The sequence below is a fragment of the Aquarana catesbeiana genome, linkage group LG13 (assembly GCF_042186555.1).
Source record: "Aquarana catesbeiana isolate 2022-GZ linkage group LG13, ASM4218655v1, whole genome shotgun sequence".
Classification (NCBI taxonomy): domain Eukaryota; kingdom Metazoa; phylum Chordata; class Amphibia; order Anura; family Ranidae; genus Aquarana; species Aquarana catesbeiana.
This window is the reverse complement of record NC_133336.1, coordinates 53789861-53813326: the sequence shown is the minus strand read 5'-3', so window position 1 is coordinate 53813326 and position 23466 is coordinate 53789861. Positions and strand designations below refer to the sequence as shown.

The 23466-nt window shown below is 41.9% G+C and overlaps 1 protein-coding gene across 12 annotated transcripts in view; it reads left to right on the top strand.

The window, feature by feature from the left end:
• Positions 1-23466, top strand: part of MARK3 (microtubule affinity regulating kinase 3) — a 140510-nt gene that overhangs the window by 63795 nt on the left and 53249 nt on the right. For all 12 annotated transcript variants that reach the window (XM_073610500.1, XM_073610498.1, XM_073610499.1 and 9 more), the window contains exons 4-7: positions 7542-7590; positions 8577-8642; positions 16783-16853; positions 22632-22688. In XM_073610500.1, coding sequence (XP_073466601.1) covers positions 7542-7590; positions 8577-8642; positions 16783-16853; positions 22632-22688 — 243 coding nt within the window. The remainder of the gene's footprint in view (positions 1-7541; positions 7591-8576; positions 8643-16782; positions 16854-22631; positions 22689-23466) is intronic.

The window sequence follows — 23466 nt, the reverse complement described above, 5'->3', positions numbered from 1 at the left end:
GAGTGGACTTCAGACCGGTCTCGGCTGAAAACGGGTCACAGGAGTGCAAATCTAATTGCACTCCTGCGGCCCATAGGGGAAGCCCAGCCTAAAAAGCTCAGGCTGGACTTCTCCTTCAAAGTATAACACTTTTTTTTTTTTAGTTTTGGATAAACTGGAGAGGGATTAGAACACCTGTCAGATTTTTATTACTGTGTCCCCCGTTAAGGAGATTCACCCTCTCTATTTGTTCTGTTTACCATCATCCTTGGAAGTAAAAAAGTCCCATATTTTGGCTTGCCCCCAGAAAAGTGATAGAGGGGAAATCTTCCCATGGGGATGTTAGTTCTTGTGACCTGGGCGTAGCCAAGGGATTCCCTTCATTTGCAGAGATTTCCTCGAACTACCTGTTTGGCTATGGCACTCCCTTGAATTCTTTGACCTGCCTTTACAATGTCCTGTTGAAGTCGCTGCAACTTTAAGTCGCACATATATAAATGGCTATCATTAGAAAATGACTTGTCATGCGACTTTGATGTCCAAAGTTGCATGACAGGTCTCAAGTGTGAATGGAGCCCTAAGCCAGCCCAAGATGGATAGAATCTCGGCCGGTTTAGCAGGGACCAGCTGAAACTTGATCCATCTATACACTGACTGGTTGTACTGAAGTCAATCCATCGATTGACTTTAGTACAACCAGCCTGTTGGATTTCTTGAATGCGATCACTGCTGGTGGTTATAGCAGCCAGCATTGATTGTGGTGTTTTGCTGGCAGATAAGGCTCCCTGCCGGTAGAACACATTAGCTCCGCTGGGGAGTGGGGGGGTGGGCTAGGGCGCCCCTGTGGCGATGGGGTAATCGATTTTCTTTCCTTGGTTGAAGAAAAGAAATTTTGTATAATTTCAGAGCTTCTCTATACTGAGAACCCTCCAGATAGGGGCTTGCACAGAGGTGTCCAGGCTTGCTTAGACCTGTACAGGTGACGCAACTTGTTGGTCTGTGTACATATCTTTCTAAAATGTGCAGGAAATTTGTGCCACTATTTTATGTCTGTGGCCTTTGTTGGAACTTTTGATAGAAGGGTTGAGCAGTTCAGCACTGCTTTATCTTCTGTTTTATCTACCTACCAGTTGATATGATTCAGAATTGTTCCGGCACTTATTCACTTATTCTTTAATAGGTTTGTTATATGTGGTAAGAAGGGATTGTGATGAGCTGTTCTTTTCTCTCTCTCAGCTGGTAATCATCCTCTTAAGCTGAAGTGAGGAAACAGAAGGGTTTTTGGGAACTACCAGTGTGGGCAGGATGGGATGATTCACTGGTAAAGGTCTGGCAGGCAGAAGCCATTCATTCAAGCAGACACTAGATCATTGTGTCACATGAAAAAAAAAAAAAAAAACTCCTTGATGGTAGAAATTGTGAGAAATCCTGCCATATATATCTATCTATATCTATATCTATAGATCTAGATCTATCTATCTATCTATCTATCTATCTATCTAATATCTCTATCTTTTTAATTTAACCCATTCCGGACCGCCCACCACATATATACCGTGGCAGGGCGACCCGGCTGTGCAAAATCATGTACAGGCACGTGAATTTAAGTGCGCACGCTGCCAGAGCGCTGCTCCAGCTCTGATTGGACACAGCAGGAGCCAGTCAGCAGGTGCGGTGGCTGCCAATCGTTCACAGGAGAGACGGATCAGCCGTCTGCTTGTGTATACAAGGCAAACGGAGGATCTGTCAGGAAGGTAAAGAGATCTTATGATTCAGCTAAGCTGTATCACAGATCTCTTTTCCTTCAGTGTGACACTGCCCCACACAGTAAGCACCTCCCTAGGGAACATTTAACCCTTTGATCGCCCCTGGTGTTTTCCCTGCCAGTGTAATTTATACAGTAATTGGTGCATTTTTAGAGCACTGATCACTGTATTGGTGTCACTGGTCCCCAAAAAGTGTCACTTAGTGTCAGATTTGTCCGCCGCAATGTCGCAGTCCCGCTAAAAAAAATTATAGATCGCCGCCATCACTAGTAAAAACAATAACAAAAAAAGTCCCTAAATCTTTCCCCTATTTTGTAGAAGCTATAACTTTCGCGGAAACCAATCAATATACACTTATTGGGATTTTTTTTTAACAAAAAATATGTAGCAGAATACATATTGGCCTAAATTTATAAATTAGATAAAAAAAAAAATTATTGGTAATGTTTTATAGCAGAAAGTAAAAAATATTGTTTTTTTTTTTTTTAATAGCGCAAAAAATAAAAAGCACAGAGGTGATCAAATGCCACCAAAAGAAAGCTCTATTTGTGGGAAAAGGACATCAATTTTATTTGGGTACAGCGTCAGTTAAAGTGATGTAGTGCCGTATCGCAAAAAATGGCCTGGTCAGGAAGTGGGTAAAACCTTCCGAAGCTGAAGTGGTTTAATATCATGAATTTCAATGAATATGAATTTAGTGTCGGCCGTTATCAGCACATTTTAGCACAAGAAAAGCTCAAGAAAAATGCATTCCTTTAAATTCTCTGTCTCTTCACACCGTCTGTGCGCTTCCATTGTGGTGTTAAAAATCTTGCTTACTGCGTTTTTAGTCAGTTAAAAAAAACTGCACCAAAATCACACCTCCTCGCTGAAATGCATTAAAAACGCAGCAAGAACGCATCAATTACACACCCGTCTTACTTTTTTTTTTATGCAGTTTTTGAATCACATGACCTAATGAAAAAGGCGCAGCAAAATGGTGCACCGTTTTCTCGATCAGCAAAATGCCGAAAACACCCTTTTCAGCCACTAAAATTTGGGTGCATCTCTATATAACAGTGTAATTAAAAAAAAAAATATTGCCTTTTTCATTAAAGTAGATCAATGGAAAATCGCAAGAATACACATGATGCAGGTTATCATTAGCAATTCCTGTAGTCTTCACTCACTGTCACATACTTTTATTATATATATATATATATATATATATATATATATATATATATATATATATATATATATATATATATATATATATATATATATATATATATAGTTTATTTTGTGTGTGTTTTGTACTTTAACCACTTCACGCCCGCGCTATAGCCGAAAGACGGCTACAGCGTGGGCTTACGTTGCCGGAGGGGCGTACATGGATGTCCTCCCGTGATCGCCAAGTCTTTTGGACTCAGCTGATCACAGATCAGGGTAAAGGGCCAATCGCAGCGGCCCTTTATCGTATGATCCGCTATGAGCCATTGACGGCTGATCATGGGATGTAAACATGCTTAGCCGGTTATCAGCTTTTCTTTCCTTGCGCTGACAGCGTGAGGAGAGAATAGGAGAGCCTATAACTGGCTTAGGTTAAAGGGACATCGGCACTGATCAGAACACTGATTCTCAGTGCTGCTAATCAGTGCCCACCAGTGGATCCACACCAGTGCCCACCAGTGCAACCACACCAGTGCACATCTGTGAAGGAGAAAAATTACCTCTTTGCAAAATTTTATAACAAACTATGAAAAATGTGTGGGTGTTTTTTTTTTTTTTTTTTTTTTTTTTTTAAGAAAATACTATAACAGATTGAGTAGTAGTTTTGTTTATTATCTGCTTGGAGATGCATTTAAATGTAGAGTACTCCTTGAGTCAGTATTTCCTTTTATTTACATGTATACAGAATAGGGCCCAGTTAGCGTGGCTTGGTCTGCAGAATCCCAGGTTGTAGCTGCGCTGGCTCTCAGGCTGCTGGGCGGGGTAGGAAGTCAGGCATCTCATTTATAATTTAAATCTTGCATCAATCAGCTGACAGTTAATGGAGATGATAATTTTTGTTCTAAATTTAGTGCCTAATTCAGCCTGGTTGTGCAGTTCTTTCACAATGTGAATGTCATTTGTCCTTTTATAATTACTGAGAAGAATGCTGATCCCATATAAGCTGTAAGACTTGTTTCCTTCCAGTGTGAGGGAATGCGTTGCTAGGAATTTTATGGCTTGTGTGACAAGAGTTCTTGTCTGATGTAGAAGGAAACTAAACCGAAAACATGACCGTATTAAATAAGGCAAAGTGCTGTAAAGCACAACATGCTGTCATCAAGTCTTTCATTGTACTGACCGGCTTGGGTTGATGAAAATGAAATCCTAAATGGCTGCTATGTGTTAAGCCAGCCATAGACAGTGATTTTCTTTCAGTGTTGGGGGAATCTCTCCCGCGGGGCAATTGTATTCTCCCCTCGGGGACGGCTCCCCCTGCCAGGAGAATACAGTGATTGCTAGCGGCTATAACAAACCTCAAACTACGGCCCTCCAGCTGTTGCAGAACTACACATCCCATGAGACATTGTAAAACTCTGACATTCACAGACATGGCTAGGCATGATGGGAATTGTAGTTCTTGAACAACTGGAGGACCATAGTTTGAAGACCCTTGGTCTATGGCCACCTTTACTAAAGACCTCGTTCTTTCTGCCACCTTGTTACATAGCCCTCTTTTGAACTTTGGCAAGTGTGCAGAGTTTTCTGAAGTTGATTGAGAATTCTGTGATGCCCACACGTCATTCATAAAGACTACCTGTTATCAACCTAAATTGCAGGTAAAAACACAGAAAAATCACAAATGTTAAATGGTATACTTGCAGTGTTTTTTTTTTTTTTTGTTTTTTTTTTTTTTTTTTTTCTTTCTTTACATAAATGTTTTTTATTGACTTGCTAGCAAATTTGCCTGCTGCAGGGAAAGTCCATTGCCAAGCACAGCCCCCTCCCTACTTTTACTAAATATGCCTTATCTTCTGGGAATGTCTAATTACCATCTGTTGTGGCCCAGCTCCTCTACCCCTGCCCTCACCTTCCTACGTGACCTTTTTATGTAGCTGCCAGGTGGAGGAGGAAAGGACAATACTATAGAGCGGGGGTCTTAAAATGTTCTTCCTGTAGAGGTCCACATCTAATTTTTGCGTACTAAGTGAGGGTTGTAGCATGTATGGGGAGCAGGAAAGAAGCCCTGGGGGTGAACAGTGAGGGTTGTAGCATATGAGGAGCATGACAGAAGCCTTGGGAGTGCATGAGGGTTGTAGCATGTATGAGGAGCAGGAAGGAAGTCCTAGGGGTGTACAGTGAAGGTTGTAGCATGTATGAGGAGCAGGAAGGAAGCCCTGGGGATGTACAGTGAGGGTTGTAGAATATATGTGGTGAAGGAAGGAAGCCTTGGGTGTACAGTGAGGGTTGTAGCATGTATGGGGAGCAGGAAGGAAGATTTGGGGGTGTACAGTGAGGGTTGTAGCATGTATGGGGAGCAGGAAGGAAGATTTGGGGGTGTACAGTGAGGGTTGTAGCATGTATGGGGAGCAGGAAGGAAGATTTGGTGTTGTACAGTGAGGGTTGTAGCATGTATGAAGACGGGAAGGAAGCCCTAGGGGTGTACAGTGAGGGTTGTAGCATATGAGGATCAGGACAGAAGCCTTGGGAGTACAGTGAGGGTTGTAGCATGTATGGGGAGCAGGACAGAAGCCGTGAGGGTTGTAGCATGTATGAGGAGCAGGAAGGAAGCCTGGAGGGTGTACAGTGAGGGTTGTAGCATGTATGGGGAGCAGAAAGGAAGCCTGGGGGTAGTACAGTGAGGGTTGTAGCATATGAGGAGCAGGACAGAAGCCTTGGGAGTAAATGAGGGTTGTAGCATGTATGAGGAGCAGGAAGGAAGTCCTAGGGGTGTACAGTGAGGGTTGTAGAATATATGTGGTGAAGGAAGGAAGCCTTGGGTGTACAGTGAGGGTTGTAGCATGTATGAGGAGCAGGAAGGAAGATTTGGGGGTGTACAGTGAGGGTTGTAGCATGTATGAAGACGGGAAGGAAGCCCTAGGGGTGTACAGTGAGGATTGTAGGAAGCAAGCCCTGGGGGTGTACAGTGAGGGTTGTAGCATATGAGGATCAGGACAAAAGCCTTGGGAGTACTGTGAGGGTTGTAGCATGTATGGGGAGCAGGACAGAAGCCGTGAGGGTTGTAGCATGTATGAGGAGCAGGAAGGAAGTCCTAGGGGTGTACAGTGAGGGTTGTAGCATGTATGGGGAGCAGAAAGGAAACCTGGGGGGTGTACAGTGAGGGTTGTAGCATGTATGGGGAGCAGAAAGGAAGCCTGGGGGGTGTACAGTGAGGGTTGTAGCATATGAGCAGCAGGACAGAAGCCTTGGGAGTAAATGAGGGTTGTAGCATGTATGAGGAGCATGAAGGAAGTCCTGGGGATGTACAGTGAGGGTTGTAGAATGTATGTGGTGAAGGAAGGAAGCCTTGGGTGTACAGTGAGGGTTGTAGGTATGAAGAGTAGGGAGGAAGCCTTGGGTGTACAGTGAGGGTTGTGGCATGTATGAGGAGCAGGAAGGAACCCCTGGCGGTGTACAGTGAGGGTTGTAGCATGTATCGGGTGAAGGAAGGAAGCCCTAGGGGGTGTACAGCGAGGGTTGTAGCATGTATGAGGGAAACCTTTGTCAAAAATCTTGACCAAATTTCTACACGGCCAGTGTTTTAATCGGACAGCAACATCTTTTCTGTCCCTCATACTTTAACAATTAACAGTGGCTTTCTGACAGTCTTAACTTTTTTTGTAATAATACACAGCCCCCTCCACAGTGCAGTGAAATTATAAGGCGTTCATGGATTTAGCCACGTAACCATGAAAGAAATGATCACCAGCTGCTATACCTAAAATGTAATGTACTGTATCTGTTATTTTTATATAAACACCTTTTGAGTGTAAAGATATTTACCTATTGTTTACTGCCCCCCCCCAGTTTGGTTTAGGTACTGTATACATATGTTCTATCTTATCTCTTTTGCACTTTTTTTCCACATTGAATATTATAATAATAATACATTTTATTTATAATGTGCTTTACATCAAAAGATCTCAAAGCGCTACAGGTTAAAATGAGCAATTTATACAAAGAAACAAACATCTAAGAAGAGCAAAAAGTATTATAGCTGTACTATATGGTAGAGATGCACCAAATGGAAATTTTTTATTTAAAAAAAAAAAATATATATGAATTTTTAAATGAATATGAATTTGTCGGCCATTATTGGCACCTTTAGCACAGGAAAAGCTCAAGAACAATGTATCCCTTTAAAGTCTGTATCTTCACTGGTACGTTGTGCTTCTGTTATGGTGTTAAAAATCTTGCTTGCATTTTTGGTCAGTTTAAAAAAAAAAAAAAAAAAACGCAACAAAAATGCACTGAAAATGCAGCAAGAAAACATCAATAACATACCCATGTTATGTTTTTTTTAAAGTGGTTTTTCATAGGTCACGTGACCTATGAAAAACACCATAAACACAGTAAAATTGGCAAAATCGTGTGCGTTTTCGGTGCCATTATAGGCAACTGTCTTATCGTCAAAAATTATAGGCAACTGTCTTATCGTCGACCATTTTTGGTCGATATGTTTCAGCAGCTGAAATTTCGGTGCATCTCTATTATTTGGGGAATTACTTTATGGGAGCTTCATATCTTTTATACATATAATTTTGTGATGGTGAGTATATTTCCGAATTAATTGGTGCTGAATTTGTTTTTCTTTTTTCTTTTCAGCTATTCAGGGAAGTACGAATAATGAAGATTTTAAATCATCCTAATATAGGTGAGTGTTCATAGCACAGTTCCTTTGTGAGGAGCCTCTGGTGGAAGCTGCCGTCCCAGTATTAAAAATAACATTTTGCAATTGGAGATCAATAACCTAGAGCACACATTAGAACACATTGAGTGTCATGGGGAGGTTCAGTTGAACCAAATCCCCCAACTGCAAGGGTTAAAAATTGTCATTTTGTCAAGGGGGTAAGGCATAAGGCCAGCCATACACGTGTCAAATTCCGATCAATTTTTCATTCGAAAATCGTACCTTTGAATAATCGTTTGATTTTCGACGATTAGTAGGGCAAGAGCCGATTTTCGTGTGGAAATCAGATTTGGTTGATCGGGCATGCTGGAAATTTTTGGAAAAACAAAAGAATTTCTAATCAATGATGGGAGAATCATGCAAGAAATATAATTGAAAAAGAAATGCATATGAGCTGTGGAAAGAAAACAAGATTCCTGGCCACAAATGTTCTTTTCTTGAATGTAGTCACCAGGATTATTCTGTTGTATCCTGACAGTTCCCTTCTATATGTGTTCAGTATACAGCTGTCTCCATTATTTTTAAATGCTAATGTGGTGAGCATAATTTTATGGCCTTACATACAGTATGTGTTCAGTGTTTCCTGGAAATCCCCTTCTGGAAACATAGGGGATTAATTAAAACCCCTTACTCATAATTTCCCTTTAGTTTTAGTTAAGTCCCTGGATGCTGCATATCTTTGCTTTTGTCTTCTGTATTGCTGCTGGTTAAAAAAAAGCTAATTTCCCCACCTCTCTGCGTGGATTATGTATTGTTGTATTTTGTACTCTCCTGGAGACCAAGGAGAAAAAAATTGCTTGTTTCCTATATTTTAGTCCCCTGAACAGCTGGAAACGCTTCATCTTGTGTTGTGCAATACTTTATTTATCTGAACTGTCTTTGCAGACCAGTAGTAACAAAAAAAAAAAAAAAAAAGTAATGAGGTTTATTTCTTTCTCTCTTTTGTGCAGTTAAGTTATTTGAAGTTATTGAAACTGAGAAAACTCTCTACTTGATAATGGAATATGCGAGTGGCGGTGAGTACATTAACCTAATATGAGCCTGGGCTTTTGTTGCTGACAACATGCTTTGTATGGATGGATTTCAGTGTGTAGGCATTGCAGTTTAAAGTGGTGTTCCGGCCGAAATGATACTTTTTAAATAAAAATACCCCTATAATACACAAGCTTAATGTATTCTAGTAAAGTTAATCTGTAAACTAAGGTCTGTTTTGTTAGTTTATAGCAGTAGTTTGTTATTTTATGAACTTACAGCAGGCCGTGGCCATCTTAAGTGTGGGCATCTGAAGCCAGACTGTATTTCTTCCTGGATCTCATCCTTGCAAATCTCGCATATGTTCAGTGCAGCACAAGCAGTGTAATAGGTTTCAGGTCAGGTTTCCATAGCAACGGCAGTATCTGAGGAAGTTGCCGCCCCTTCCCAGAAGGCATTGCAAACAGAAAATGCTGCAATGGGCCACGGCCAGGGAGGAGGAAGTGAAAAATGAATACAGCAGATATACAGTAGGTGCTGATAAAAAATTTTTTTTAAATATCCAATTCGTTTACAGTGCACAGTTTAGTGAGGGATGCTGAAGAGTTGTAAAAGTGGGTGGAACTCCACTTTTAAAGTGGTTGTAAACCCATTACAACCACTTTAACCTACAGGTAAGCCTAGATTAAGGCTTACCTGTAGATGCAAGAAATATCTCCCAAACCTAAAAGGTTTAGGAGATATTTGCAGAAATAGCGGCACCGATGTCTACGGCGCATGAGCAGGCGCACTGAGCGTGTCGTTTCTAACGGCGATCATGCCGTTAGTGGCGGCACCAGCACGCATATGCTGGAGTGACATCATTGCGGCTCCGGCCAGTCACAGCGCCATAGCTGCAATACCCGGAAGTCACTCTGGGATAGATGGCGGATGCGGGGGCTTCGATCTCAGGTAAGTAGTTCATAATGAGCTAGTATGCTAATGCTTTTTTCAGAGGCTTTACTTCCTCTTTAAAGTACAATCAAATTCAACTTTTCCCCCATCAGCAAGGTCATAGTTTAAAAAAAAAAATGTACATAGGAGCAAAATTCTCCAAAGCCCCCTTGCTAAGATATCTCTTTAAAGTGGTAGTAAACGCTGTCACATCGCTTATTATAGGCTTACCTGTAGGTACTGTGACTATCTTCTAAACTTGCACAGTTTAGGAGATATTCAGAGTGCATGCAGCCGATGATCTCACTGGCGCATGCGCTCTGAAGGTCCGGCTTACAGCGCCAGATCTTCAGAGCCGTGCCGTAAATGGCGGCTCCCGCGCACACCTGTGGGAGTGATGTCATTGCGCGCCCCCCCACCACCACCACCACTCATGTAGCTGGAGGCTGCGAACCCCGAAGGAAGACCAGGGGAAGATCTCAGCCGTGACAGCACAGTGCTGTAGGGATTCATTCTAAAGTTTCTCATAATGTGCTAGTATGCAATGCATACTAGCACATTATGACATTGCCTTGCAGGGAATTTTTATTTTTATTTTAACCACCTGCGGGTTACTACTGCTTTAGGCTGGGTTCACACATGTGCATCCCTGTACACAGATGTGAGTCCTCAGGTCTGAATTTCTGCCTGAATTCCCACCTGAAACAAAGCCAAAGACGCACGGGACCCTTTTCCAGAACACGCACGCCCCGGAGTTGAGAACCATTGAGAGCCAGTTATACACACCCTCCTGTCATGCAAATTGGATGTGGAAAACCTGCATCCAATTCGCATCAGTGTGAACCCAGCCTTAATTTGTTCTTGTTGCATCACTAATGCAAGTTTAACATTAATTCCCAGCATCCTGGCTGTGTCAAGATCTGTAGAATTCATTGCCTGAATGGCATCAGGACCTTTCTCCCAAATAGGCACTCGCAATTCCTCCATGTGATTAGCAAATGTGGATTGAAAGCTTGGCTTGGTTCCATTGTATTGAACATATGCAGGATTTGGAGATGACTTCTATGATGGGCAGAAGATATGTAAAAAAGAGGAAGACGGGTTACATCCAGGATGGCGCGGGCTTCAGGGTAGTGCAGCCTAAAGCAAAGAGCGTGGCAATCATATTTATTTCCTGTTGAACATTTCATAATGGTTTGGACAACTTTTGTTATGGGGGTTTTGAGTTCATTTGTTGATGGTCGGTGGAGTTTAATGCTGCTTTAAAGGATAACTAAACTAAAGAACAAAAAATGAATTGTACTGTATTGCAGCTTACCAATCCTTAATGTGGTGTCTGCCGTTGTTTTCTGTTTCTTTTTCTCAGAAAGTACAGAAAATGCTGATCCTTGTCACTTCCTGAAAGTGTGAAACCATGTGATCTTCCTTATGTAAACATGTAATCTCCCAATCCCCCTTATTATGGAGATGAACAAAGGCAGACATGTTTAGCTGGCCATAACGAGTCAAAATCCTTCCGATTCAGCAGGGAATTTTGATCCATGTGTGTTCATGCCTGTTCAACAGAAATTTGATTGTTGGGTTGACTTTTGTTGAATGGGCTTGTTGGAAAATGTGTGTAGATTAGCTGGCTGCAGCCGCTGTTCAAAGTCCCAGTTGGAGGATTCCTCTATCCACTTCGCTTGTGTGGTTTGAAGGAATTTTTAATTTTTTTTTTCCCTTTTTCTTTGGTCCGCTGGCTGAAAAAAAAGACTAATCTATGGCCAGTGTTTGAAATCCAACCCAGGTGACTACCGTGACTCCTTTCACATATACAGTGGAGGGATTCACAGGATTCAAAAGTGAAATAAAAACTTTTTAGGCTCCATGCACACTAGTGTGTTTTTGTTAAGTTCCTAGAAGCTATTGGCATTTCTTGCTCCTAAAAGGTAAATAGTGTGATCCTATGTGTACATGCACACTATGTTGGGCTACTGGCATTTTTTGAGCTTCAGTGTCTAGGAGCAGATTTTTTTTTTTTTTTAGTTTCTAGAAGTGTTTTTCCAGCTGAACCTGAACCCGAACGTTCCAGCAGCAAGCATGAGTCCAGCAGTTGTCTCAGGTTCTCATTGGATGGATTGATAGCAGCAGGAGTCATAGGCTCCCTCTGCTATCAATCAAATCCAGTGACCAGGACTTGAGCGTGTCCGCACGGGTCCCTTCAGGGAATGCGGCTCTCCCTGGGGGCACTCAATGAGGAGGAGGAGCAACAGCCGCCAGGAGTGCAGCTGGGGGACCCCAGAAAATGAGGATCGGGGCCGCTCTGTGCAAAACCCATGCACAGAGCAGGTATGACATGTTTGGGTTTTTAAAAATAAAAAAAAAAATGAACCTTTACAAACACTTTAAATGACTGCATCTAAGGACTGGTAAGCTACATTAGATTTTTTGGGGGGGGCAGTTGTGTTATGGAAGAGTTCGGTAAAGCACTACTTACTACACTGACACCCCCTTACTTACAGTATATTCATGCTGGCATGGCACCTGTTGGAGGTTAGGTTGTATTTAAATGGACAACATCATCTGCTATACCATAGAAAGTCAAGATTAATTGCAGTTGTGTTATAAACTTAGGCTGGCCATACATTATACAATTTTCTTGTACAACTTTCCTTTAGATTTACCAAAAACATATAATATGAGGTCAAACCTAAACACTTTTAATTTGTATGCAATCAGCCAGGCCCTTGCACTACATAGTTGAAGGTAAATCTAAAGAAAATTGAATAAGAAAATTGTATGGTGTATGGCCAGCTTTAGACTCTGTTGCATGTACACTTTCTGATTAGATGCATCATATGTGTGAACACATTCGATCCGATTCTGGTCTGAACAAAAAAAAAAAAGGGTACTGTGCGTGTTTGGACCGAATGCGGTGCAATATCAGCCATACTATCTGTCTGGCTGAAATCGCACCGCACAGACATCGCATGTAATGTGAACAGCAGTGCGCTGCAAATTACATGCGATATCTGGCATCGCACAAGTGTGAACCGGGCCTAAAACCACATTAAAATCTCTGTGCTGGTTTCTGTTTTTTTGCATCTTGCTTCTCTCGTAGAGCTAGAACCTGGAAATGAATGCTGGGACTTGCAGTTCCACCAAAACAGACGTACTGAATATTGCCAAGTTTTCTATAGACCTTAGTGCAAAAGAAGTGATCGTTTTAGTGGCCAACTATTTTGTTCTCTGCCGTGCTCTTGTGAAATGGTGTTTCCCTTGTAAATGATGTCTGCTTAACGTGTTTTCTTGGCAACAGTGCTGTGTGTGCTCTATGTGGTCAGCGGTGTTAATGAAGTACAGGGAGAGGAAGTTTATTTTACAGAGGAAAGTGCCAGAGCCAGAAGGTCATGTTCTGAAATTTTTTGCTTTTTAGGCGTAACCTCAAATGTTCCTATTAAGGACGGGCTTAGTAGTTTGAAGTGAGTGATCACAGCTTTAAAGACCAGCAATGCTTATTATTCCTATGAAACCACTTTCCAAAAAACGAAATATCAGTTTGGGCATGTAACCGTTTTCCTGTTTAAAACTGTTCAGACTACCTTGCCAGAATGAACTAAAGGGAGTCTGTCCCCAAACAAATCCTATGGACATGATGAGTTGCCCCTCATTAACATAAAATGCAGAAGCCAATCTTCTGAATTTTTAACAGAACACACAGCGCTGCTACCTCCACTCTGGTCCATGTTCCAGACTGATCTTTGCATATAGCCATGTGTTTTAACTCACTCTGCCCTTCACTATCACCTGTTTGTTCATATTTTATATAAAGTGTGTTGTTTATTGCTAGCCATTATCAACCCTTTGCTGTCCCCCCCATAGCAGTTTTACTGGTACAGGGCGGCAGCTTTGCGCATGGTCACTTATAGCAGGACTGTGATATTGCGGCGGACAAATCAGACACCTGACTGACACTTTTTTTTGGGGGGACCAGTGACGATATTACAGTGATCAGCATAAAAAAATGCACTGTCACTGTACTAATAACACTGACAGGGAAGGGGTTAACACTGGCGATCAAAGGGTTAACTGTGTGCCTAGCTAATGTTTCAGTGTGGTGGGGGCGGTGCTTTTAGTAGTGGAAGACATGGATCAATGTTTCTGCTTTACAAGAACACAGGATCCCCATGCCTTCCGTACTGACAGAATGGCAATCTGCCTTGTTTACATAGGCAGACTGCCATTCTGTCACTGTACCGAATGATCGGCGAGTCTGTATATGCAGTAAAGCATGCTTGTTATACTTACTGTGGAGCCTAAGGGTTTATCCTGCATATTGTATAAAAGTTGTTTTGATCCTGTCTGCTCTGATCCTCCCCTTCCACTGTCCCCAAACCATCATCGATGACACAGAGCTCTGCACATACTCAGTTTTAGGTATATTGCTAAAGAGGTGTTTGTGTGTGTGTGTGTGTGTGTTTGTGTGTGTGTGTTTGTGTGTGTGTGTGTGTGTGTGGTGTTTTTTTTTTTTTTTTTTTTTGGAGGGTGCATGTGATCAGCACAGGGCCAATCTGCACTGTCCAGACAGAGGGTCAGAGGTCTTGCAGCCTCGCAGGACAGTCAGAGGAAAATAAACTCCTCCAAGCTTTAACCAGTGCTCGGCTGGACACTGATAGTCACTAGACTGTTATACACTGCTGATGAGAAAAGGTATTTAGCAGTTTATAGTTACTAAAATGATTGCATTTCCATGTTCTGTGTACTGTGGGAGATCAGATATAGCGAATGCAGAGTCCTGGGTTTAGTAACACTTTAAGGATCTATTCAGGCTAAACTGTGTATAGGGGTGACTGTCGCTTTAAAACAAAACTCTCTACAACTGAATGCATACAGTATGTGAATTGTTTTTGCCTCCAAAAGATTTCTAATTCTGTTAAGCCAAGCACTTGTGCCTGACAGTTCTAGGGTCTGTGTTGACAGTCTTTTGCTTCAGATGGGTTTTGCATTCCCATACAAGTCTATGGAGAATTCAAAACCTGCCTAACCCATTCCTGCTCAGCCCTGGGGTCCCCTTTAATATAGCGTCCCAGGATGTGGGAAAGATCAGCTGATCTTGTAATCGCCGTGATTGGCTGTGTCACAGTGGGCACATGATTGGGAACCTATCCTTCCGATGCCCGATCATTAGTATGGACTGAGCTCAGTCACTGTGCTCCCAGCACAGAAGGCTCTATCACCCATGGACACACATGTGCGGTTCTTTGCCGCCGCACATATGCGTTACATGGACCGCAAGAAGTTAAAGCAGGTCAGAGGAGATGAACTGCAGGTCAATAGCACCTGTCTTTGAGTTTATTCACAGCTCAGAAGTATCTCAAACTGTCATTGTTACAAACCCAAAATCCATCAACACAGGCCTTTAGCCCGTATTGGAATCCAGGCAGTGTAGCCCTTCCCCTGCGGTCAAGCAATGCAGTTTGTTCTAACCTTCCTAAAGTCTTCTGACTGGGCAGTGAAAAAGCTCCACACTGATAAACTAATCCCTCTGCTGCGTTTGATCTCTCCCGTCAGTGTTAAAGTGACCACACGTGAAATGCAGTAGATCATTCTATAGTGCTAGTCCTCCCACTGTCAGCCTTGCTGTTGAGGCAGTTTCTTGGAGCAGATATAGACAAACGTGCAAGCACCTACACTAGCTGTGTTTTTGTTTTTTGTTTTTTTTGGGGTTTTTTTTTGTTTTTGTTTTTTATGTTGCTTTAATGGTTCTGAGTCTGTTATTTATATTTTATTTGGTTTTTACTGTATATATTTTTATTACTTTTGTAAACTTTTTTTTTTTTTTTTCCTGGCTCCTTTATCTGCTTTTTATACATGTTTGTGCCAGTTTTTGTGATTGTAACTTTTCATTTGGTCAGAAATGAAGATCTAGATTTGGCTGGAGTGGTCATTTTTAAGTCTCATAGCCCAAGTTTAATAAAAAAAAAAAAAAAAAAAAAAAAAAAAACACAGGGGACATTACTTTTAGGCCCCTTTCACCCTTGTGTGACCTGAAAGTGGCGCAATTTTTGCCACGACTTTGACGCGACTTGAAGCCATACCTGTGTAATCTTGAGGTCTTTGGACCTCAAGTCGCATCAAAGTCACACTAAAATAGTGCAGGGACTACTTTGAAGTTGCACAGATATGAATAGTGCTCACTGGAAATCATGGGCTATGACTTGTCCTGTGACATCACATGACAAGTGTGAAAGGGGCCTAAGTGAGATGTATACCTTCTGCTGTGTCCTCCTATAGCAGAAATCTTCCTCCTTTGATGCCCCACCCATGCCGCCATAATCTTTCGGTGCGGTGGGGGCTAACGGAACTAAGGGAGCTGTCATAGGCACTCCTCAAGAGTGCCCAACTATGCCTTCCCTTTCTGCCCACCTCCTCCATGCATCAAAGCTGGTGCTATAGCTTTTATAAATGAAATGGGATCTATGACTGGAGGATGGACAAATAATTGAAAGTTCTGCCCCTCCATTCATAGATCTTTTCATTAACTGTAGAACCAGCTTCTATGAATGGAGGAGCTGGGCAAGAAGGGTGGTCCTAGTCGGGCACACTCGGTGAGTGCTTGTCATGGCTTCCTTACCTCTATTAACACCCTTCTGTATCAGGAGAGGTGAGGCATTGGTGGAGAAAGAATTCTGCTAACAGAACATGACAGCACAAAGGGGACATCTCGCTCGCTGAATGTAAAGTATTTCCCCCTTTTTTATTAATTTTTTTTTTTTTTTTTTGAACTACACTTATGCTGGCCATACACTAGACGAATAATCGTCCAAAATTCAGTCATTTAGACAGTTCGTACGTTTTTCGGCCGGTTAATGAGCACTAAATAATGATAATCGTTTGGACGTTTTTGAGCCAAAAAGAAAAAAAAATGAAGGACAAGTTTGAAAATTTTCTGCCGAACGATAAATTGAAAGGTTAATGTGTTTCCCCGCCGGACTGTTTTTTTGCACTAGGTATATATGTAAAAAAACAAAAAATGGATTCATTTATGTCCACTGAACGATTTATCGGTCATTACATGATGACACTATCATTTTGCTCTCACGGTCGAATGTTCGTTTTTTTTTTTTTTTTTCGAAAATGGGTTTGGACGATTTTTCGTATAGTGAATGGCCAGCATTAGGCTTTGAGATAGAGGGCTGTGTACATGATACAGCAGGTACAGTTTACTTCTCGGTTTCATCTTCTCATTTCTCCTCTTCATTTCCTCTGCAGGGGAAGTGTTTGACTATTTGGTAGCACATGGAAGAATGAAGGAAAAGGAAGCAAGATCCAAATTCCGGCAGGTGTGTAATATGGAAAGATTTGCCTTGAAAACATATATTTCCCCTCGCCTCAAAAAAAAGTCTGCAGACAATGTAGAAGACATGCACAGTCATTTTAGTGTTATTTGAGTGTATTTCCCTAAATAGCAACTGTGAGTCATTTACAATCTGTGTTCTGATTTTGTTCTTAGTTTTTTTTTGTTTTTTTTTTGTTTGTTTTTTCCCCTATGCTTGCATTTTTTATTTACAATATCAGAACTTGTTTTCTATAATCCCTGCAGATTAAAAACCCTCAGGGGACACACCTTACTCACAAAGACTTTAATTTCGGGTATGCTTAACACTAAAGCCTCGTACACGCCACTATTTTTTCTTGTTTTTTTTTTTCTTTCAACCCAGCGGGTTGAAGTAAAACTGACAGTTAAGGTCAGAGCCGCTGTACTAACAATCCAATATTAGTACAGCGATCTCCCCTGCTGTGCTATTGTGTTCTGACATGGGGAAGGTCCACCCACCAGAACACTTCGGTCATTGTCTGAGAGCGCTAAAAGAGAGCTGGTCGGCAGACCTTTTTCATTCATGACCCTTCCTTTTGGCTGCCATACACACGGGCCAGACAGAATGTCGGCCGGTTTATAGTGAATCAGCCGATGCCGCCTGACATTTGGCCCGTTTGTACTAGGCTTAACTGTTGTTTGTGGGAATTATTCACCTCCATTTGCACATTAGGATTAAAGGAGAAGTATAGCCGGAGCTCGTTTGGCTTGTACTTCTATGGATCACAGGAGTGCAAACCCATTTTCAGCAGAGAGCGGGCTGATGTCCGTGCGTCAGCAGAGCGCGGATGTCAGTCCAGGCACCGCGTCTTCACGACCATAAAGTCTGGATCCGCCAAGTGTCTGGACTGACACCCGGCTAAACCTCTCATCGAGTCGCTGAGAGACTGAGCTGGCTGCCCCCACCCCTCCGCAGCCTAGCACTACAGTGAGCGAGGAGGGGGCAGAGCTGAGTCTGACAGTCTGCAGCTTTCTGCTCACAGAGCTCTAAAAACTGAGCGATCAGCGATGTTAGATTGCTCGATTCTCAGTGCAGAGGCGTCAGGGGACAGATGTACCAATGCTGCATCCAACAAGGTAAGTATTTTTCCGAAAAAAAAAAAAAATCCTTTACTTCTCTTTCCACACTCGTGTTTTCAGGTCGTTTCTCTATCCAAGACTACGTCCAATGTGCAAATTCCCACTCTTTCTAATTGTCCACGGTCACACACATACGCTCAGTCACTCTACACTCAAAGTATATTATTTTTTGCTACTTTTTTTTTTTTTCTTTTCTCTCAGCAGCGTAATCATGACTTTTTGGCCCCATAGACTTCAATAGAAGTACCCTTAACCTCCCTGGCGGTTTTCCCGAGTGTGGCTCGGGGTTAAAATTCAGTACCATTAGCGGTAACCCCGAGCCACACTCGGGATCGCATTGCAGGATCCTGGGGCGGCGTTACTTACCTTGTCCCCGGGATCCTGCGATGTCCCCCGCAGTGTCCGAGGGCTCCGTCCTCCTCCGAAGCCTCTCCGTGCCAGGCTCCGTTCCCTGCGAGCGGCGTGACGCACGGGGGCGGAGCCTGGCGGCAAATTCAAAAAAATGTCAAAATCATAACACATACAGTACTGTAATCTTACAGATTACAGTACTGTATGAAATGATTTCACATCCCTTTTGTCCCCAGTGCTCTGGCCCATGCCCTGCATGCAGTTTTACATGATATACACTGTTCTTTCTGCCTGGAAACTGGAGATTGTCCATAGCAACCAAAAAGTGTCCCTTTACGTCAAAAGTGGCTTTAGACCAGCTAGAAAACAGCGATAGTAAATTAGAACACTTGCAGAATTGAGCGATAGTGAATTGTGGGGAAATTTATTTTATTACTATTTTTTTAAATTTTTTTAAATTATTTATTTTTATTTATTATATTATAATTTATGTTTTTGTGTTTCAAACTTCATCATACCCGGGATATCTACTAGACTCTGGTTTGGACTGATTTAAGTGTGTTATTGTTAAGATTTACAGACCTACAATATAAAACGCCAAATTTCCATGCAAAATAATTGTACCGCTTTCAGCACCTAAAATCCGAAATAATCATACCGCCAGGGAGGTTAAGCACGCAATGCATGTGTTTTTGTGCCTGCAGAATGCCCCTCCTCTACAAATGCTCTCAGGTGTATGATCCACATAAAACCAAAAGTGCAGCTCTCCTAAAACAAAACAATCAGTCCAAGGTGCATGCTTATTATCACAATGTACATGCCGGAAAAAAATCCACTGTGAAATATAAGTGAAGTAATCTTCTTAAATATCTCCAAATAGTGAAGAATAATAATGGTAAAGAATACACACCTAGGTGCTCCCACACCAGTGCTAGACCTAGAGGTTTACTCGAACAATGTGACCCTCAAAATGAGATGTCATATAGTGCTTGATTTCAATCATAAATGTGTAATGTCACCGTATACAGTATATCGCCACCAATTTAAAGGAATATACATGAAGAAATAATTGCGCGCCACATAGTGTAATATCCATAGTATCTAATATTTAGTAAAACAAGCAAGGCTACCCACATTATATAAAATCATGTACAAATCAAACTCTCCCCAGGGGGATGTTGGGAATCCCTTCCTGGTTTCCGTAACGCGCAGTGACGTCACAGGCAGATATTCGTGCAAATTGCCTGTTTTAAAATCGCCACATGGCAGGCTTACCCATTGGAACTGGAAATTTTGGCATGTTTTCTTACATAAACAGCAGTAGCTGTAATCCTGAATAATCTTTCATTTTTAAACATCTACTTACTGGAAACTGCAGAAACAACTGTAGTGTGTGTGTGTGTTGTGTGTTTTTTTTTTTTGGGTTTTTTTTTTTTTTTTTTTGTCCCACTTTTTTTTAGCAATTGCTTCTACTGCGTCATGTCTAATTATAATTTTCTTTCCAGTATTTTTTTTAAAGTAGCTAATCATCGCCAACATTCTGTGTATAAACCATGATGTTGATGAAGTGGCCCCAAGACATCACCCTATAACATTATGGCAATAACTTCTCTGTTTAGCCACATCGGTGTGTTGGTGACACTGTTGCTACCTTGACTGATCACCTGATTTTGATGCCATAGTTTTATGCAACTGCAGTTAAACTGAAAGGCGAGCACTTAACTTTTATGACTTCTCTTGGATCTACACAAGCCCATGTCAGTGGCTTTAAACATTTAATAACAATTCGGCATACCCATACATACAGTGCCTTGCAAAAGTATTTACCCCCCTTGTCATTTTTTAGTGTTTTGTTGCCTCACAACCTGGAATTAACGTGGATTGTTTGAGGATTTGCATCATTTAATTTATAGAACATGCCCATGACTTTGAAGATGTTTGCTTCACAATAAAAAAACAAAAAAAACAAATAGGACAAAATAACAGAAAAAGTCAGTGTGCATAACTATTCCCCCCCAAAGTCAATACTGTAGAGCCACCGTTTGTGGCTATCACAGCTCCAAGTCACTTTGGATAAGTCTCTATGAGCTTGCCACATCTTACCACTGGGATTTTTGCCCATTCCTCCTTGCAAAACTGCTCCAGCTCCTTCAAGTTTGATGGTTTGTGCTTGTGAACAGCAATCTTTAAGTTTGACCACAGATTTTCTATTGGATTGAGGTCTGGGCTTTGACTAGGCCATTCCAACACCTTTATAGGTTTCCCCTTAAACCACTCAAGTGTTGCTTTAGCAGTGTGTTTGGGGTCATTGTTCTGCTGGAAGGTGAACCTCTGTCCTAGCCTCAAATCACACACAGAGTGGTACAGGTTTTGCTCAAGAATATCCCTGTATTTAGCACCATCCATCTTTCCTTCATCTCTGACCAGTTTCCCAGTCCCGACTGCTGAAAAAAATCCCCACAGCATGATGCTGCCACCACCATGGTGGTGTTTGGGTGATGTGATGTGTTGGGTTTGCGCCAGACATAGCATTTTCTTTGGCCAAAAAGTTACATTTTAGTCTCATCAGACCAGAGCACCTTCCTCCATACATTTTGGGAGTCTCCCACATGCCTTTTCGCAAACTCAGAACGTGCCATTTTGTTTTTTGCTGAAAGTAATGGCTTTCTTCTGGCCACTCTGCCATAAAGCCCAACTCTATGGATCGTACGGCTTATTGTTGTTCTATGTACAGATACTCCAGTCTCTGCAGGGTTACCTTAGGTCTCTGTGCTGCCTCTGATTAATGCCCTCCTAGCCCGGTCTGTGAGTTTTGGTGTGCGGCCGTTTTTTGGCAGGTTTGATGTTTTGACATGTTCTTTCCATTTGGTTATGATAGATTTGATGGTGCTCCTAGGGATCATCAAAGATTTGGATATTTTTTTATAACCTAACCCTGACTTGTACTTCTCAACATTGTCCCTTACTTGTTTGGAGAGTTCCTTGGTCTTCATGGTAGTGTTTAGTTAGTGGTGCCTCTTGCTTAGGTGTTGCAGCCTCTAGGTGTGTATATGTAATGACAGATCATGTGACACTTAGATTGCACACAGGTGGACATCATTTCACTAATTATGTGACTTCTGAGCCCGGGTTCACACCACAACGGGCTGCGGATCGCACAGGAGCGCTGTGCGTCCCTGTTCACCGTTTCAGGGACGAATCGGGGCCGATTCTATGCCTGAATTCGGCCCTGAAACGCAGCCAAAGACGCACAGCGTTTTTGTGCAGTGCGCACCGCAGCCGCCCCGGAGATATGTGAACTGGCTCCATAGGGAGCCAGTCACATTCTCCTGCTATGCGAATTAGAGGTGCGGAAACGCACCTCTAATTCGCATAGGTGTGAACCCGGGCTGAAGGTAATTGGTTGCACCAGAACTTTTTATGGGATCCTCCATTTAGCTGTCTTGGCTTTATGCCCAAGCTTCACTGCAGTGCTGAACAGGAAGAGAAAATCTAACATTATCTTAACTTTCTAAAGAATATACAGAGCCGAAGACAGCAGATATACAAGTAATACTTATGCAGGGAGATTTGTTTCATCTCTGTGTATCATCTCTGTGTATTATCTGAGGCTGTTCACTTCATTGATACACAGAGATGAGGGTTTACATCCACTTTAAGGTCATGGAGTGGCCTAGCCAGACCTTAATCATATAGAATATTTATGGAGGGAGCTGAAACTTCTAGTTGCCAGGTGACCACCAAGAAACCTTTTAAGGATTTAGAGAAGATCTGTAAAGAAGAGTGAACCAAAATTGTTCCTTAAGATGTGAGCTAACCAACTAGAACAAACGTCTAACCTCTGTGCTGGTCAACAAGGGTTTCTCCACCAAGTCATGTTTTGCTGCAACTCCATTTATAACATTTGTATCGCTTTTTTCTGGATTTTTGGTTGATATTCTGTCTCTACCACTTAAAACACGCCTATTTAAAAAAATGATAGACCTTTAATTTCTTAGTAAGTGGACAAACAAAATCTGCAGGGGATCAAACAATTATTTTTGCCATTGTATACTCCAGTATATTGGATGTCCATGATTTGTGGGCAGAATAAGTACGCGTTGTGGGTAAGTAGGATATTGTATAAAATTCTGATGTTGCCTTTGTGAAAGTGTCATTTATCCTTGTGTGACGTCTTTTGGACATTTTAAAGGTACATTTGTTCAAAGTTCAATAAAGCAGCCTCATCACTTGCCTGGAATTGCCCTTTGCAGTCTTTGCAGATTTCTGTGAGAATAATCAAGCTACAAGTAACATGTTTTCTCTTTTGCAGATCGTGTCTGCAGTGCAGTACTGTCATCAAAAACACATTGTTCATAGGGATCTTAAGGTAAGTAAAGCAACTCTCTTTTTTTTTATACTATAAGCTTTGCTGAAGGTTGTGTCCTAATTTAATAATTTTTTTTTTTTAACCAGATAAGTGAGTTTGAGACAAGGAGGTGTTAGTGTTCTGCAGGCAGGAGGAAGCATTTCCTCAGTAACCTCTCCTCCTAGTGATCAGACTGCGTTATTTTAACTCTGTAACATTTCATAAGGTGATGGGCTGGAGCAAGGGCTGATTAGTTTCCAATGTTGTAAACATAGCTTACAGTGGTCCTAAAGGCATGACATTTTTTACCCTTTATTTATATCCCTCTTCTTAGTTTCAGTTATACCCTTTATTGGCTAACGTAAGTTATTAGAAATGCAGTCTTTTTGGAAGCTGGAAGACTGTATCCCAAAAAAATTAATCTTGAACCATTTCCAGTTAGCAGGAGCTGACTGTTTTAAAAGTTAGTAATGCTGGGAGCTTTTCATGACCCTCCCTGTCCTATAAAGACTGTGGTTGGCTGTCACAGCGAAAACATGACCGGGAACATGCTTCACCAGCTCCTTGTGACTGGGGGCTGTTGGTGGCAGTGCGATCACAGTGCAGTGGGCACTAAATAAGCACCTCCAGCACAGAACAGGGATGCCAACTGTACACACACACCTCTATCAGCTGGGAATTAAAGCCCACCTGCGTACGGTCAACGTGAAGGGGTCAATAAACTGGCCATTAAAGACTGTAAACTACAAACGTTCTGCTTTTTGAATGTCAGATTTGCCCCTGTGCAGTTATATTTTCT